Raw genomic sequence first — 18338 nt, forward strand, 5'->3', positions numbered from 1 at the left:
TCGAGTTAATGTGTTTGACCTTCGTTTGACTTTGATCTAGACATGAAGGGATCATATGGACACCGGGATCGTGATTAGCGACCCCAAAAACATAAAGCCGACCTAATTTGGGAAAAAGGACTTTTCGATTTCTGTTGTGGGCCGGTGATTAATGATTCGAATCACGTTTAATCTGCCGATACTTTCATTTGACAACGCTTGTTTATTTGCCATCAGATTCTGTTGTCCTAAAACCATATGGCATTTGGTGCACTTGAAACATAAGTAAAATGAATAGTACCTGTAAAATAACTGTAAGTTTATTGGCATTATGATAGTTGTATCTAGTTCTAATGGTGTTATTTCATTTTCTACCAGTTCAATTTTCTCAAGATAAAGATTCAGGCAATTCTTATTGCAAGGAAGGCATAGTCGCTGGATAATTTCAACATTTGCTTTGTTTTGGCTTCAATTAGCTGTCAATTCAATTCTACACTTAAATACGTCATCATATTGATTAAATCAGTAAAATTACGAGTACATTAATAAAAGGAAAAGTCAATAACTACAAGCATTTGTTGCAGGAGCCCCTCAGGTAGTATTTACTTATTTTTTGACATAGCCCTCCGGCTTCATATCACATTTGGTCTACCTGTCCCTTCTTCAAAACCATGCTTTTCATAAAAAATCTTTTTGATGCAGCCTTTTTCTCAAATGTCTCATTATCACTTACAATCCCCTAAATGTTCTTTGGAAGTTCCAAATGTTAAGTCCAACGGCGTTAAGTCGGTATAGTACGATGAATATTACAACCTCTCAAGTTTTAATGTGTAAAGTATGACTTGCAGTGTAGGAGTGAGCGTAAACATGCTTTAATATTAATATAGAGAGAATAATATATCTCCAGAGATAATAATCTGGCGGATTCAAATCGGGTGATCTCGCAGGTCATTCTAAGAATCCATTTCTACCAATGCAGCAATTGGTATTCAGTCTTTAAAAATGCCTAACTTGCCTACCATTGTGGGATCATATTGAGACCACATATGTTGCCGAATATCCAAGAGTATGTCTTCAAGTGGCAGCTGTAATTCATCTTGGAGAAACCTGTATTATTTGCTAATCTTTAAATACTGCAATGTGAACTTTCAATGGACCATAGATATTTTTTTTTATTGTTTGCACCAGTATAAGTAATCAGAAAACAAAGTTATTATTATATACTCATTACAGGCAGCAAAGTTTGTATTAGTTCTAGATGAAACTGATCATTATTTTGATGAGTCTCAGTGAAGAATTTTGATCGAAAAACGACCAGATCTCCTCATGAGTTCATGAATATTGACCGATACACGAATGTTTGGATTACGCGGATGGAAAAATTTTCTACGATATTCACAGCGCGATATTTCTATTATAGTACAAATAAATAAAATGTTTATCAAAGAAAATTTGTAAACAATCAGGCAAAAATAACAGTTTGTTCATTTTACTAAAAATCTTTAAAATAAACTCTTAAAATCTTAAAAATTTAAATTTTCACGAAAAAGAACGCAATTTCTATACAAAATACTTCGAAAATAGAGTTGAATGTAAATAGAGAAATGAAAAGTAGATGTCAAAAAAGGTAATCGTTGGTATGCAATTAACTCTAGAATCTAAGAAAATAATAACAAATTTAACAAGATTAGGTATTATTTTCGAAAATCAGTCGCTTTGACAATGTATACATACATATACAGGGTGCCCCGTTGATGTTTCAAAAAAATAATAGGGATAGTTCATGTAAAGTTTTTTTCTTAGAGGCCCTGTTTTCGAGATACAGTGTGTTGAAGTTGTTACTGTCCAAATGGTTTTCCTTAATTATCTAAAAATCGGCTAATGATAAAAATGTCAAAATTTATACACGAGTAAACATCAACTGTGCGTTAAGAATAATGAGCAAACGGTTTCTTTCTGAAAGGCAGTGTCGCCGATACAGGTAATTGGAGGGGTACAATCGAAAAAAAATATGTTAAAAGTCAAAATTTATTACATTTGTAAATGGTTCTGTAAACTCTAAAGCATACTAAAAAAAAAAAGTTATACTTGTCGAAATTCGGTAGCATGTACCATTTTCGAGAAAAATGAAGTTGCATAGAAGGAAATGGGGGACAATTTCAGTATCTACTGTCGTATTTGGCGTTTGCACATTTATTTAATTGTGCAGCTGTTTTGTTCTGTATGTCTCTGAGTCTCTTTCCTAATATTTTTCTGTTATTATCACTTTTTTAAGCATTCATGTCCATCAACAATTCAGTCCATTCAACAATTGTTTATTTTAGTAATGGCAGTAATTAATAACCATAATCTGTTTATTTTGATTTACTTTTTTAAATGTTAGTTTACAACAAACTAAAACTTAAAATATTTTTTTTTTAGTTAATAAAAGTTTTACAAATTAACTGTTTCATATGATACGTAAGAAATTAAAATTATAGTCTTAAATGCAAATACTGTTGGTAGTTAAATGTCTTCAGCTCATTCAATGGTAAGGTCCTCTTTCAATTTAATATTTTGTTAATGTACTTGTGCCGCTTTATGTGAGCAAAAAAAAATGCATCTTCATTTTTCTCGAAAATGGTACATACTACCGAATTTCGACAAGTATACCTTTTTTTTGTAGTATCCTTTAAAGTTTACAGAACCGTTTAGAAATGTAATAAATTTTGACTTTTAACATATTTTTTCTTCGATTGTACCCCTTCAATTACCTGTATCGGTGACACTGCTTTTCAGAAAGAAACAGTTCACATTATTCTTCACGCACAGTTGATGTTTACTCGTGTACAAAATTTTGACATTTTTATCTTTAGCCGAATTAGAGATAATTAAGGAAAACCATTTGGATAGTAACAACTTCAACACACTGTATCTCGAAAACAAGTCGTCTAAGAAAAAAACTTTACATGAACTACCCCTATTATTGTCGCATGAGAAACTTGCACACAAGTTTTTTTGAAACATGAACGGGACACCCTCTATATTTGAAAAGTACTACTGGGTATTATTCTACAGGGATGGCCAGAAGTACGGAATAAAATTCATATCTTTTGAATGAGTTAATATTTTTTAAAACGCCGAAACACGTTACTGATTTTGGTTTTTTCCCATCTTTCGGTTATATAATAATTAATTTTTCTTCAACCCCCTAACCCCCAGCTACCCCTACTTTTTTTCAAATGGAAACAAGGCATGAGGGGGCTCGTTGAAAAGCTTATAGAAAACCGAATCCAGCCATACCAAATAAACAAGTTTAATTTTTTCAATAGCAAGGTTTTTAGGGTTGTATAAAACACCTACTTAACAAGTGAAATAAAATTTAATTATCTTCAGTGTTATCCTCCATGACTTTGCACAGAATAAAATTAAGAATTTGAAACTGTACCTATCACTGATAACGCAAAAAGATATATTTTTTATGTTACGTTTTTTTGGCACCACTTACTTGCCAGGCTTTCGGGTTAATTTCTCGCTTTAGTTGTAAATTGGAGTTCGAAACGTTACTATTGTGTCAAAATCAAGTTATTTACTGAATTGCAATGGTATTGTGGGAAGGGCAACGCATCGAAATCTTGATATTGCTTGGATGTGGAGACAAAATAAGAAATCAGGCTGAAGTGCGCGATTTATTTAATGCGAAATATCCCGAAAACCAAATCTCGCAAGGGACAGTTAGTAAAATATTTCACAAATTTGAGGAACACGGTACAGTACAGACTTTGCCCAAAACTGGACGGGCACGTGCTTTGAATGAAGAAAAGAAATTAGACATTGCATTAGAACTTGTTGAAAATCCTCATACTTCAACTGTTTCATTGGCCCGCAATCACGATGCTTCTCGAACTGTAATTCCAATGTTTCTGAAAAAAGAGAAGTACCACCCCTATAAGGTATGTCTTGTCTAAGAGCTTTTGGAAGACGATTATGATAGGCGATTACAATTTTGTGAGGAAATGATGAGACGGTGTGACGACAATAATGGTTTTCAACGAGACGTACTTTTTTCGGATGAAGCTGCGTTTTATTTAAATGGAGTGGTTAACAGGCACAACTATCACTTTTGGTCCCAGGAAAATCCACACTGGACATGCGAATCGCATACGCAGCATCCACAAAAAGTTAATGTATGGGCAGGTATCATCAACAACAGAATCTTGGGCCCATTCTTTTTTGAAGAAAATCTTACTGCCACACGCTACCTGGATTTCCTAACATTTGACCTGATACCTGCTCTAGCTGTGATTTTCCCTCATGAAATTGATCGAGATATACCGAATGAAAGAATTTGGTACCAACAAGATGGCGCTCCCCCACATTTTGGTATTGATGTTCGAAGATACTTAGATGAAATGTTTCCAAATCGATTGGTAGACGGGGTACAGTTGAATGGCCGCCAAGATCCCCCGACTTAACACCCCTGGATTATTTTCTTTGGGGATATTTGAAAGAAAGAGTCTACCAGGACAGACCGGATAATATTGAGAATTTAAAGAACAAGATTAGGACGGAGATGCATAATTTATCAGCTGAAGTAATTCAGAATGCTGTGGACAGTTTTTACTATCGTCTTGGAGAATGCCAAATAGTGAATAGAGGACATTTTAAGCATCTGCGACATTGAGTTTATTTTTGTAAATTATCTAGTTGTTTCAATTTCTAAATGAAAAAAAACTTGTTATTGAAAAAATAAAACTTGTTTATTTGGTATGGCTGGGTTCGGTTTTCTATAAGCTTTTCAACGAGCCCCCACATGCCTTGTTTCCATTTGAAAAAAAAAGTAGGGGTAGCTGGGGGTTAGGGAATTAATTATGAAAGATGAGAAAAAAATCAAAATCAGATAACATGGTTCGGCGTTTTAAAAAAAATTAACTCATTCAAAAGATATGAATTTTATTCCGTACTTCTGGCCATCCCTGTATATATTTTGGTGAAGGCCTATCTATATCTCGGAAAAGATACGTTTTCAGACCAAGATCTGTATGAACTTTTTGCTTATTTTTACCCTTAAAGTTTGTACACTCCTTCGTGGGGTACCCTGTATATAAAAGAAATAGAAATATTAATATAGTTCTGTCCTTTAACACGTTATCATTATGTAGGAGCATAAAAACATGCCGTTGTGAAAACGAGATTTTACTACAAGTTGTCTCGGAAGGTCTGTGTTAAGATTACTGGCAGTTTTGTAATTATACCACATAGTTTCCTCATATACTAGAACGCGGAGCAAATCCCACTCTTGTAGAATAATGTGACTACATCACTAAATATCTTCTTAAAAAGCATTTTTGTCCATCTTTAAATGAAAAATATCGAGGTAAATTATAATTATATCCCAAAACAGGAAGGTAGTAATTAAATAAAACAACCTATACTTGAAAAATGAACACTAACCGAAATCGAATCATCAGTAAATTTACTTTAACGATTAAATGTAGCTACTAACATAGAATAAACAATTTTTGGTTGCTTCTGCGGGTCCCTGTCCCATTATATCACGCTATTCTTTTTTGTTTTGCTTTTAACTTGTAGTTTATGAACGAAGCTAGAACAAATCAGTACCTTTAGTGATTTGTTGTAGTTTGAGGAATATTTATATCATGTCGATATATTAGACATTCTATTACAACCACAATGCCCGAATCTAAAACTATTTTTGGTGTTGGCATTGATGCAAGTATTCTATATCGATATGTCTCACTTACACATAATATAATGCTTTAATAAAGATCCTGGGGTGCTTTGCTTTATCTCTTTTTTCTCTCTGTTGACGTCATCGATCCTTATTTAGCGAAAAGGAGAACAGCCAATCACCCGTGTCCCGTTTGCGGAAAACACTATGTCAACGAAGGCTCTTTAAGAAAACATTTAGCTTGTCACCCCGAAACATCACAATTGTCGAGTTCCTTAAGAATGTGGCCATGTTCTGTATGTCAAGCCGTTTTTACTCATGAATCAGGTATTAAAACAGTAGTTCAGTAGCTTTAAATAATATTCTCAACAGTACAGTCCACATATGTGCCCGTGGTATTTAATATGAACCGACCTTTTATTTTATTTCTTGCACGTTTGAAATTGATGAGATATACAAGGCCAGTAACACAGAACTTTTGGACCATACAGAGCTCTTAAGACATTCCTTTATTTTGTTTTCTTTAGGCATATGTGGACATAAACTGATGAGAATATTAACACTTAAAAACTATTATCAAAACACAAATGATTTTCTAATTGTGCTTAACACCAAGAATAATTTGTCATTCTGTCATGGTATGTCTGGCTAAACTTTGTTGCTTCAACAAATTTCTCTACAACACTATCTTAAAACCGCATTTTTCATCTCAGGACTTCTCTCCCATATGGAGCACATGAGGATGGACCCCAAGCATCAGTTCGCGGCCCAGTACGTACTGTCTCGAGCCGCCGCTGAAAGAAGGGAAAGAGAATCAATTTTAGCTGCTGTAACCTCAGCCTCTGGCAGTGGACTACTGGGACTGACGGGAATGGGTCCAGGTTGGTAATTGTCGTGTACATATAGAACACTTATTAAGGATTTTGATTATTTCAGCCAGCGGCAGTCCAATGTGTGCTTCCCCTAGTGCACACAGCGACAGTTCTTCAGGAAATGGTAGGCTATCGTCAGCCGGATCAGAAGCTGGAGGCTTAAATAATAACAACAATAACTGCAATACAAAATTAGGTGATATTTTAAGAAGTGAGTTAGATATTTCTTTTAAAACATCTAAACGCTGCACTTGCCTTAACACTACAACCAACACTCATTTGATACAGTTTTGAAAAGATCACTTCCAATGGGCTCATTCAGTTTTGTTTACAATAAATATCGGATGATATGACGTCACAACACGGCTTCTGTGCATTTTATCTGCACCCCGTTTTCAGTGACTATTTTGAGGCAGAACTTATTGAAAAAAATTACAAACATTAACTAACTATAATTTATATTCCTGAATATGAGTTCAAAAAAAAAATGCTAAATGAACCCATTTTTTGTACATATACACTAAAGATGAACAAGTCGGATGTGAATTATGTTAATATGCTGGTGTCTTAGGTAACAACGGTCTACATCAGCAATACAACGTGGAAGATCAACTGCACACGGCAAACAGAATGGCCGTCATCGCCAATATGGTTGGACAGGGTGGAGTGCCGCCCGGTTTAGGATCAGACCCATCTGCTGCTGCTAACATAACTGCTGCCAATCTTGCCAACTTAGCCATGCGCCTTGGAGTAACTCAAGTAAGAACCAAAAAAATACATAAAATAATGGGCCATAGTTGAAGTGCAACTCGCGCCATTATTCTATGGCTAGAAATTGGCCTCAATGATTTGGGATCGAGGGGGATTATCCCTCTTTATCCTGCCTCATCTCGTGTAGGCCTGGACAGCCTTCGTAGGTGGGCCCCATCCGTCGTCTACCCCGACCGCAAATGCGGCCGATGTAGGCGCTTTGTGGGACCTCCTTTTGTCCTGGCTGGGCCCCGCCGGCTAGGGCCCTTTCTTCTGGCGCTCTTCTTGCTTCGCCGGCTCGTCTGTGTAAACCCCGGGGGTAGTGTCATGTTTATGTGTGGTATGGTTGGGTAGGGTAGTGCGGCTATGCAGCCTGGGATGCGCTTTGCTAAGGTGGCCCTTAGGCTAGCGCGGGAGGGGGGGGTTAAGGAGGGTATGGGGGGTGTGTATGTGTGTGTGTGTGTCGTTGTCTTCGTTTCTTGATCCTGGCTGTCTCTGAAACAGAAAAGGTTAGCGGGCAGGGGGGGGGGGGGGTCATTGGGGTGGTCACCCAGGGTCAAAAAGTTGGTGTCTAGGTCTTTTGTGTTTGTCGGTCACGTGAAGTGCAACTGATGATTTGGTCCGGAAATTATTGTGAACAAATGTGATGGTTCCAAATTTATTAAAGATATCAATCCTTTTGTTTGAGCCTGTAAGACTTCTACAGCGTGTCCCAGAATTAATGGGAATAAAGAAGAACTGTGAATTTAGCAACATTATACTTTAACCAAACTTATCTTAGTAAAAAAGTTTATATTAAGGACGATACAGGGTGTTGTCATAATTATTTTAGATTTTCTGCTTTAATTTAAGTAGTTTTTGAGATACTGATTTGAAAAAATTAATTATTCAGCATGTCGATTTGCGCTCAGTTCACTATTCCATCGATCAATCCAAATATCGCAAAATTTTTGAATTTTTATAATATTGCAGATATTCAGTAATCTTACATTTAAAACTTGCAGCAACAAAACATTCAATATTTTTAACGAATATTATTGTGGGAACCAACTACTCTGCCGACTACAGCCCCGGCTAGCATTGAATTACACTTCAGTATCCAGTAAACAGCTAAGATTAATCGTCAGCAGCATCCCTAGACACATTAGTTCTTGTCAGTCTGCCATAGGCGACCGACAAATGACCTTGATATTTGGATATCGTACAAGAACCAACATGTTTTGAATGTGGGTGCGATAAATTGTACAAAATATGTCGAATCTTAATTTCACTACTACCAATGCCTACTGTCGCAAAACAACGTTTTATACCTATTGACAGAGAGCGACCTACGATTCTGTCGATCTGTCTACGAATTTGGAAGAATGACTAAGCACTAGATGAAATAACGTTTTTCAAAGCTTTGTGCCAATAGGCATTAAATAGCAGTAAAAATTAAAATATGACATCCTTTATAGGTTATATCTCGCTAAACTTTAAATTTTTTGTGTAGGTTTCATTTTCTTGCAGTAACTCAATATTTTGTTACTGTAAACTTTAAATCAAAGGCTATTGCATTACTATAAGGATGTACCTACGTACAATGAATATCTATCGAAGTTTTAGTTTTATTTAGAGATGATAAGAAACTTCTGATCATGTGATAAAATTTCCAGATCTGTAAAACTACAAATGTAATAAAGACATCGAATACAAGCCTAGGTCTTTTGAACTAATTCATCACACCAACATTTTGAGACTACATATAAAACAAGAAGAAAATCAGAAATCAAATTTTCGCAAAGCTAAGAGCTAGATGACGTACTATGTAACTAATACTTTTTTTAGGCAAACCAAGTAAACAACTCAAGTAACCCATCCACGCCTCCTATGACAAACGACACCCTCTCGCTCTCCGTCAATGCCATGAATGCGATGCGGGCGTCCATGGACAGCATCCGTAACATGGACGTGATGCGTTCTTCCGTCATGGACATGTCCTCCTCCCAACAGTCCCAACAGCAACAGGAGGCCCTAAGGATGCAGCACGCCGAAGCGCTTATCAGATCTCAAGCAGAAACAGCCCTAAGACTGGCCATGAGTCAAGCTTTACCCCAACTCAACCAACAAGATAGTAGCCATAGTCCACTTCGCCATAACGGTAAGTTGGAATTGTTTACCACAGGTTCGTTTGTTAGGTTTTCTTCTTAACGATGAAACAAACTTGCTTACCAATTTTGTTCCTCGGAGGCATGCCTATTCACTTTATAAATCAAAACAGTGGTCAACTGCTGCCATTTTTTGGTGCATAACATAGAAAAGTTGTAATTGTGCATGCCGCCAGTAAGAGTTTAAATGAAGACAAGCTTGGCTCTGCTGGAGTCTCTCGGAGGTCTCTAGGTGAGAGAAATGCTATTCCCAGGAATTAATCTTTTCACCATTAAACAGGCACAATTACAGAGAATGTGTACTGGTCTTCGTGTTAGTTAGTGTAATCTGCACCTTGCATCCGTATTCAATTAAGTTCTACTGAGACGCTTGTTAAGATGTCCATGGCCTGTAATAATTAGAAAAATTAATTAATTAAAAACCTGTTCCTGATTACTTGAAACTATTGGTATACTTTATGAACATTGGTAGTCACCATGAGTATTGGATTTTTCCCTAAAAAAGCCCTTTATAATATGTCCCTAATTTTCGTGCCCAACTAATGGTCGCATTTAGTCATAGCTTTGAATTATAAAGCGAATGAGGCGTGTCGTCTCCGATGTACTTTTACGGGATAACAAAAAAAATCGATCGTTGAATACAACAGTTATGGGAATGTATAGACAAATAAGGCTTTGCTCACGACTTCACCTCTAGATATAAAAATGACAAATTTATTATAATTTTTATTAAACCATTAGACTAACTAAATCTACATAAACCTCCTTCTCTAGTATATGAGAAAAAATAACTTTTCCTGGTCGAGATGAAATACCTTTTATTATTAGTGAACTTACTACATATACAACAAAGCTATATTTTCATATCTCCAAAATATACTATTTACCCGACAGTTTATACGTATATACAGGGTCGGAAAGTCCCCATGGTTCATCGGCCGTTACGTGAGAGCGATAAAGAAGTCATAGAAAACCGTGCGATAGAGAAAGATGGCTATAATGAAGGCGTCTAATAGTCACCGCCCATTTCGCCCTTCTACAAATAAGATCCACTTCTTATTTACCAAAATCTTCAACCCCCTAAGTGGGGGTGCTATCCCCTAAATTTCAAATGGGAATGGGGGTCAAGTGGGGGGTCATTAGAAAGGGCTTTTAATTCTCTATACATCGATTCTTACTTTTTGAAAATCGATTCATTATTTTAGAAAATATGCAGCTTTGAAAATACGAACAATATTTTTGACGAGAAATGCGAAAATCGATTTAATTTTACTTCAAAACTTACGGTATTAGTCAAGTAAATGCTGAAAATGTTGTCCGCCAACTTGCATACAATGATACAGGTTGTCTTCAAACCGTTGTCGAACATTCTGGAGCACTTGCGGTGTTACTTCGCGACATACATTAATGATTCGTCCTCGCAGATCTTCCAAGGTATCAGGTGGAGTGCTGTAAACTTTGCTTTTAATGTGCCCCCAGAGAAAGAAATCTAAAGGATTTAAGTCGGGTGACCGAGGGGGCCACTCAATTGCACCTCTTCGTCCTATCCAGCGTCCTGGAAACGTCTCATTTAGGTAATTGCGCACATTGAGCGAGTAATGTGGAGGAGCTCCGTCTTGCTGGAAAATCAGTTCGTGTTCATTGTAAGCAGGGTCGTCCTCTATGATATTTGTTAGAGCTGGGTCGATGACATTTTGTAGTAAATCCAAGTACATATCGCCTGTCAAATTTCCAGGAAGGAAAAAAGGACCTACAATGGAATTTCCAAAAATACCTGCCCATACATTCAACTTCTGGGGGTGTTGGGAGTGTGTCTCATGGAAAATCCTTGGATTGGTATCAGCCCAGTAACGACAATTATGGCGATTCACTAAACCATTCAAGAAGAACGTACACTCGTCCGAAAAACACACATTAAAGAGGAAATTATCGTTTATCGCTCGTTCAGTCATTATTTCGCAAAATTGCAAACGACGATCAAAATCGTCTTCATTTAGCTCTTGCACTAGCCGAATCTTATAAGGATGGAATTTGTATTTTTTTAATATTCGTTGGACACTTGTACGACTCACTCCTGTCGCAGTAGCCAATTGCATTGTACTCAGCGTACTATCCATTGCCACTTGCCCCAATACCGCTATTTCCGTAGGTTCATTTAGTACCGGATTTTCAACCTGCCTCTTTTTGTTATGAACGGAGCCAGTTTCGCGAAATTTGGCCACCAATTCGCGAACAATTTTTCCAGACGCATGTTTCTCAGGATGCCGTTGGTTGAACAGTTCGGCGACCCGATTTCCGCATTCATTGTTTTTGAAAAAAAGCTCAATAATTTCTACTCTTTCTGGAATTGAGTACACCATAATTAATCAATTTAAAAGACTCGGCAGTATTGGTACTCTTCAACTACAAGTCACAAGACAGTTATCTAGCAACTTCTTGTGGCCTATCTAAATACGAAACAAAAAGCGGACAATTTTTTGCTCACCAAAATCAGGCTAAAGAATTCGCAAATCAGAAAAAAAAAAGCGAATTCTTTTGAAGGAATTTACCAAGCTAATACCGTAAGTTTTGAAGTAAAATTAAATCGATTTTCGCATTTCTCGTCAAAAATATTGTTCGTATTTTTAAAGCTGCATATTTTCTAAAATAATGGATCGATTTTCAAAAAGTAAGGATCGATGTATAGAGAATTAAAAGCCCTTTCTAATGACCCTCCACTTGAGCTCCATTCCCATTAAAAAAAATTTGGGGGATGACACCCTCACTTAGGGGGTTGAAGATTTTGCTATGCTTTTTGCGCAAAAAGTTGTCCCCCTCAGAAGCAAACTTTACCTGTTTTTGGATTTTGCCGAAAAGTTCATTACTACCCTGTAATGCCTTGCGGTACGTTTTCGATGGGCTACCCTGTAAATATGAAGTGATGTATGGATTTTCATCTCAATTAATTTAATTCAATGAAGCATTTTTTGTAGAAGCTAATCATACTAAAATGATATAATTTGACTTGACAGATCACATCTATGTAATTAAATTCAAAAATAAATAAAATGCTCTTTCATTGTGTTTATCTGTAAATCTAAACATTAAATAAGAAAAATATCAAGAACTTCAACAATAAAGAAGGATTTAAAAAACATACAAAATTGGAAGACCCAATGTGCGTATGTTTCTTAACAATATTCTAAATACTCTCGACAGGTACACCAATGCTAACGCAATCAAATTTCAGTTTTGACCGTAAAATGCTCCCCACGTACAATAGTGTCAGGAATAAGTTAACCTCATCCCTTCAATATTTCAAATTACTTAGGACAATTTTATAGATATATTTAATTTGTGACTGACTTAAAATTATTTATAATTCAGTTGTGTTCAAATTTTATCATAGTTATTCAACTTTCATACGTCTTGCTAATTACAAATATAGTCACAGTCTATATTACGCATCATAGTGTGAGGATATACCTCAATAATGGAAACTAAATTACATCTAATCTGTTAGTGACTAACGTTGTAGTACAAGATAATATTTGAGTTCTCCTGGAAGTCAACTTGTCAACTTTGTGCTATGCTTGGACTCGCACTTAAGTAACCATTCTACTAAGATTGGATGTAACTTAACTTTCATATTTTTTTGGTCTGTGGTCAGGATTTTTATATTGCACTAGCTTTCCTTTTCTAGATCTCATCATTTCTTTATTTTTTTAAGCTAATTTAAAATCATTGTAATCGCCAATTGGCATTTGTATTGATTGTTTTCACATTTTGAGCAGACTAAGGGAAATATTTTCTCTATAAAATCTGTTCTTTCTTGCATCTTAACTTGTATCAACAATTCCAGAAATTTGCCAATATAGATGGTCACCATGGTATTAAACCATGCTTCGTCTAGATCTCTCTAGAGAGCTGTTTTCACTTCTATACTGACCTATTTTTGTGAAATATTTAAATCCCCATTCTTAAAATCATTTCGATTTCATGACATCTTTTTTTATAGACTTTCTTCAATTTAAAACTGATCCACTGCAAACACTTCAACACTATTGTTTTACCACAGTTAATTTCTGTATCAACTACTTCGGATCCGAGTAAATATATCAATATTGTGGTATACGTCTTACAAATTTTGAGTCAGATTATTAAATTTTTGCAAATCCCAGAATCTTTCTTTGTTTTCCTTTCGCTAAAGGTACTGATCATGATTTTATATATGATTTTCATTGGCATTGTTAATAATTTGAATTTTTCTACAGTTTCCATTTTACCCAACTTTTAACGCTTAAAAAGATAAGTTCGATTTTGATATCCGCGCTGTAACTATATACTCTCCAGCTGTTCTTCACTTGATTTAACACTCCACGGATGAATCAAAACTGAGCTCTTGATTCACATGAAATTGTTCCCTATTTCTAATGAATCAAACCGACGACACTCATCTTATATATATTTTCTAAGTAACGATATTGTCGGAAACAATTGCTCTGCGGACTACGGCCCCACCCAACATTGAATTAGACTCTCAGCATCTACTACAAAAACTAATATCGCAATAATTTCATACTACCACTACAATTCGAAGCGTTCGATTCGCTGATTCGATCTTACATTTAAAACCTACAGTAACAAAACATTTTTTTTTAATTAATATTATTATGGAAAACATCTACCCTGCGGACTACAGCTCTGTCTAGCAAATCATTGGTCAGCAAAATCATCAGATATTGACATAGATATTTCGAATTTATTAATTCTCATCAATATGTCATAGGTGAGACGTACGATCTACCTATATGGGTGTTTATTTACCGACATATTTTGAGTGGGGATGAAATATCATTCCATTATACAGGATGTAACTTTGATTAAGGGTCATATTTATATGGAGGTTAGCTTTGACATTTAGAAACATAAGTTTGTTTTTTTTTAATATTTGATTTATAACAAAGTCCTACAAGCAAACTGTTTTTATAAAATTAATTTTATTACAGTTGACTTAAAAATACAACAACAAGGTAACAAGGCAACAGTTATCGCAAATAACAACCGAGTTCAGGAGCTGCCCAGTGGCAGCGTAGACAAGAGTTTAAATTTAAATCAGAATTATAACGCGTATATTTATTTCATTTTAAAAAAAATTAATTGTTTATTAAAGTATGACATATTTTGTGTCATATCCGACCCATTGGGTATAATTCTTGTTCTATAATGTTGTGTCGTTTTCAGGTAACTATCAAAGTCACCAAGGACAATCCTCGCAACAACTGAGCCCTGATTTGACGGAAGCCTTAAGGCTGCAAGAGCAGAGGTTAGAACAAGCGTTGCGATTGCACGGGAGTGACCCGAGGTCGTTAGGATTTTCACTATCGAGTCAACAGCAAAATCAACAACCATGAAATTTTAGTTACTACTGAACGCATAATACGTAAACTTAATTATTAAATTAATTTTATCCTTGCAAAAATACCACGGAAGATACGACAGATTACGTCATAACTTTTCTTCATTAATTATTAGGTACACTGTACTTCTCAGACTCTAGCTTTATTTTTCCAAGTCATTCGTAAAAGGTGCTTCTCTTCCCTTATGACGCAATCTGTCGTCACTCACTGTTATTTTTAAAAGTACAAATCTGTTTATTAAATTTAAGTTAGAATATACCTATAATGTGCAACTCTACGTTCTCTTACGAGTCATAATTTATGAATGAAAGATGTGCCAAATATACATTTCTTTTCTGAAGAATTGCGTTTAGTGCGCTCAGTATATATTGATGGCTAGGCCATAAATAAATATAATAATACTATTTTATGCACTTTAAAAGTGCACCACTACAAAAATCATTAAACAATGTATAGATATGTAAGTGTTATTAAAAATACCTAAATAGGAAATTATAGGTATTTTGAAATTACTTAAATTTAGACTGTACATAAGTAAATATAAAATTAATTGTTTTAGAATATAAACCGTATGAGTGACATACATATATACGTGTATATATACACAGTGTGGCGACCAGATTTGGTTGCAATCCTCCACTTACGTTGGTATTTGATGCAGAGTTGAAAAAATGAAGGGAATAATAAGAAGAATAACACCTATTCAACTATTATGAAAGAAATTTTGGCGCTTTGGAGTTAGAATACTCTGACCGCAATTTTTCACAGATCTTTTTAAAATTAACTTTACAATTCAAAGAAAATTGCTTTCATTTTATATTTAAATAAAATGTATGGAATATACAGGGTGTCCCGAATTGTAGGAGTACAGTCCATTAACATGGTAAGGAAAAAACAAATGAAATTCAAATAAGGTTTCTTAAATTGACCTTAAGACATATCTAGAAGCTGTAATTTCCTCAAATTGCAAACCTTTTACTTAAATTTTTAAATACAAATCTAATTCCATTTCCTTATATAAATTTTGAAAAAGTCAAAGAAAAAATACAATAAATGAAATAAATGAAACCAGGAACTGCTGCATTTTAAAATTTGTATATAAAATTTAAAAATGAATAGATTGTTATAGAAGTTGGTATTTTGAGGGATATATAAAAAAATTGCAGCAGGCTCAGATTTGCAATTTCGAGGAAATTATAGTTTCAAAATACAGCGTGCACCCAACAACAAAAAAATTGATCATTCACTGTGGCATGTACAGATCGGGACACCCTGTATATATTTCTGTACACAATGTGTCAAATTAAAAAATATATATCACATTTTAAACCTGTCTAGCTTAGAATTAGTTGCACACAGTGAGAAACAATTTCAAAATTCTTAAACTACATAAATCACTTTTTATTCCTATTTAAAAAATTAAACATAAAAGTAGGAATAAACTAACAAACATACAGAACAGATTTCTACCTCAAATTCCAAATACATTAATACAGGATGATGCAGGTTTGAATCGACAGTTTTCACCGTGTGATTGAACAAATTATATTATGCAAAAAAGTTCATTCGCTTCGTTTCCAAGATACAGTGCGTTGAAATAGTAAAAAAAATACCAACTTTTATGAAATTTCTCTGAGGATACTTGACGTAGACTGACGAAACGTGGACCACTGATTTATCCAATTATATTGTAAAAGTTCGCTAAGTTTACTTACAAATACATCAACCATTGGCAGCGATATGGGAGGGGTCAGTACCACTAGGAGCTTCAGAATTCATTGGCGTAGGAATTTTGATATTTTTTAAGAGCTATAAACTCAAAAAATATTTAAAATTGTATTTTTATCAAAAAATGTGCATAAACTACTTTTGTAGAATAAACAGTTTAAGTTATTTTCGACTTACTTAACTGTGTTTGTTTTAAAATTAAAAAATCAGAACTCTATACTGGTTCTTCGACTAAAGTCGAAGAGAATTTATTTTAGCAGTATCATTAGTAATAAAATGGCACTAAACATATTTGTAAAATACTCAGTGGTGTCTAAATTTGGAAAGTGCTAGTGGTACTGACCCCTGCATCTCCGCCACTGGTTAACATATTTGTAAGGGAACTGAACAATCTTTACTTCTAATTAGATAAATCAGTGGCCCAAGGTTCATCAGTCTGTGTCGGAGATCCTCAGAGAAATTCAAAAAAATTATTGAAAATTATAAAAATAAAAAATTATTAAAATAAAATTTGGTGCTAAAAATAATTTATTTTATCATCCAATCTCACAATTAAAACCAGGACTGCCCAGTGTAATCAAATGGGAGTCGCACTGTGTATGTATATATACTTTTTTATATAGTAAACCAACATCAAAATTAAAATTATATGATTTTTTATTTTGCTGTGATTAATATAATTTTGTATTTTGGCCGGTTTAATGTAACATACCTAGCAATAACATATTAATTTTTGCAATTTATACTGTGATTTACATTACAAATCTTTTAATTTTTTATGTTTTAAGAAAACCAATTGGCTTTAATTTTATAATGTGTTTATTAAAAAGTACAAATAAATATGTTAATGAAAAATCATATTACTAATTAACATTTCTTTATATTTTGTGAATACATGAAAAGCGTGAGTGAGATAAAACAGGTCTTAAGTTTTACGTATTTTCAAAAATCGACTTGGTACTTAATCTGTGAAATCATTTTGTTCAGAAAATGTGGTTTTATATTCTGTAAATAGCCTTTGTACATAAGCATTCCCAAATAATTTGGAAATATTTTGGAAAGTTGTCAAATTCTTACGACGATTTATTTTATTCTCTGAACAACTGTCATGTAATCTGGTACAATGTACATAACATGGAAAATATGCACAATTTTTAAAAATATTTCCAAAAAGAAAATAGTTCCAGATTATTCAATAGCCATATATAGTCAATAGTTGCTAAAATATTACAATAGTTAACAGCGATTTGAGCTGACCATATTTCCCCAAAAAGTGACAAATTCAGTACATTTTACACATAAATTCTCTATTACGAAATGTGTAAAATACAATTAAAATGCATAAAAGTTCATTTCCAACACCCCCAAAAATTTCAATGTAACAAAATCATATCAATACATACACACGCTTGTATGTAAATTTTATTATTTTATCGTATAACTTTATACAAAAAGCCAAAACTTGCTATTAAATCGCGATTATTTTCCAAGTTCGAAAAATCGACTAATTTCGGATTTCTAACTCTTTTAACTTTTGAAATATATCTTTTCAAGGGAGTGGCTTTTTGGCAGTTTTTTTCAGCCAACCGTGGTTTCCTGAAGCGAAACTGTCACCTTTTATGCAGGCAAACTCGATTTTGACGAATATTTAAATAACAACTTGTCCCTATTACGACTTTATTAAAATACACTGAAAAAACAATGAAATAGCCCGGTTGCACTAAGTGCTTCAAAATGTTTTGCCCACTAATTACTTAGGTAATTGCCATACAAAAAAAAAATTACAATAGCC

At 34.4% G+C, this 18338-nt stretch overlaps 1 protein-coding gene across 3 annotated transcripts in view; it reads left to right on the forward strand.

The window, feature by feature from the left end:
• Positions 1–15866, forward strand: part of LOC108914543 (zinc finger protein 143-like) — a 144766-nt gene extending 128900 nt beyond the window's left edge. For 2 of the 3 annotated variants that reach the window (XM_018720370.1, XM_018720371.1), the window contains exons 5-10: positions 5810–5977; positions 6364–6531; positions 6587–6733; positions 7094–7281; positions 9100–9412; positions 14643–15866. In XM_018720370.1, coding sequence (XP_018575886.1) covers positions 5810–5977; positions 6364–6531; positions 6587–6733; positions 7094–7281; positions 9100–9412; positions 14643–14812 — 1154 coding nt within the window. In that variant the 3' untranslated portion in view covers positions 14813–15866. The remainder of the gene's footprint in view (positions 1–5809; positions 5978–6363; positions 6532–6586; positions 6734–7093; positions 7282–9099; positions 9413–14642) is intronic. The other variant, XM_018720372.1, reaches the window with a different exon arrangement.
• The last annotated feature ends 2472 nt before the right edge of the window (positions 15867–18338 follow it).

The sequence above is a fragment of the Anoplophora glabripennis genome, unplaced genomic scaffold (genome assembly GCF_000390285.2).
Source record: "Anoplophora glabripennis isolate ALB-LARVAE unplaced genomic scaffold, Agla_2.0 scaffold516, whole genome shotgun sequence".
Taxonomy (NCBI): Eukaryota; Metazoa; Arthropoda; class Insecta; order Coleoptera; family Cerambycidae; genus Anoplophora; species Anoplophora glabripennis.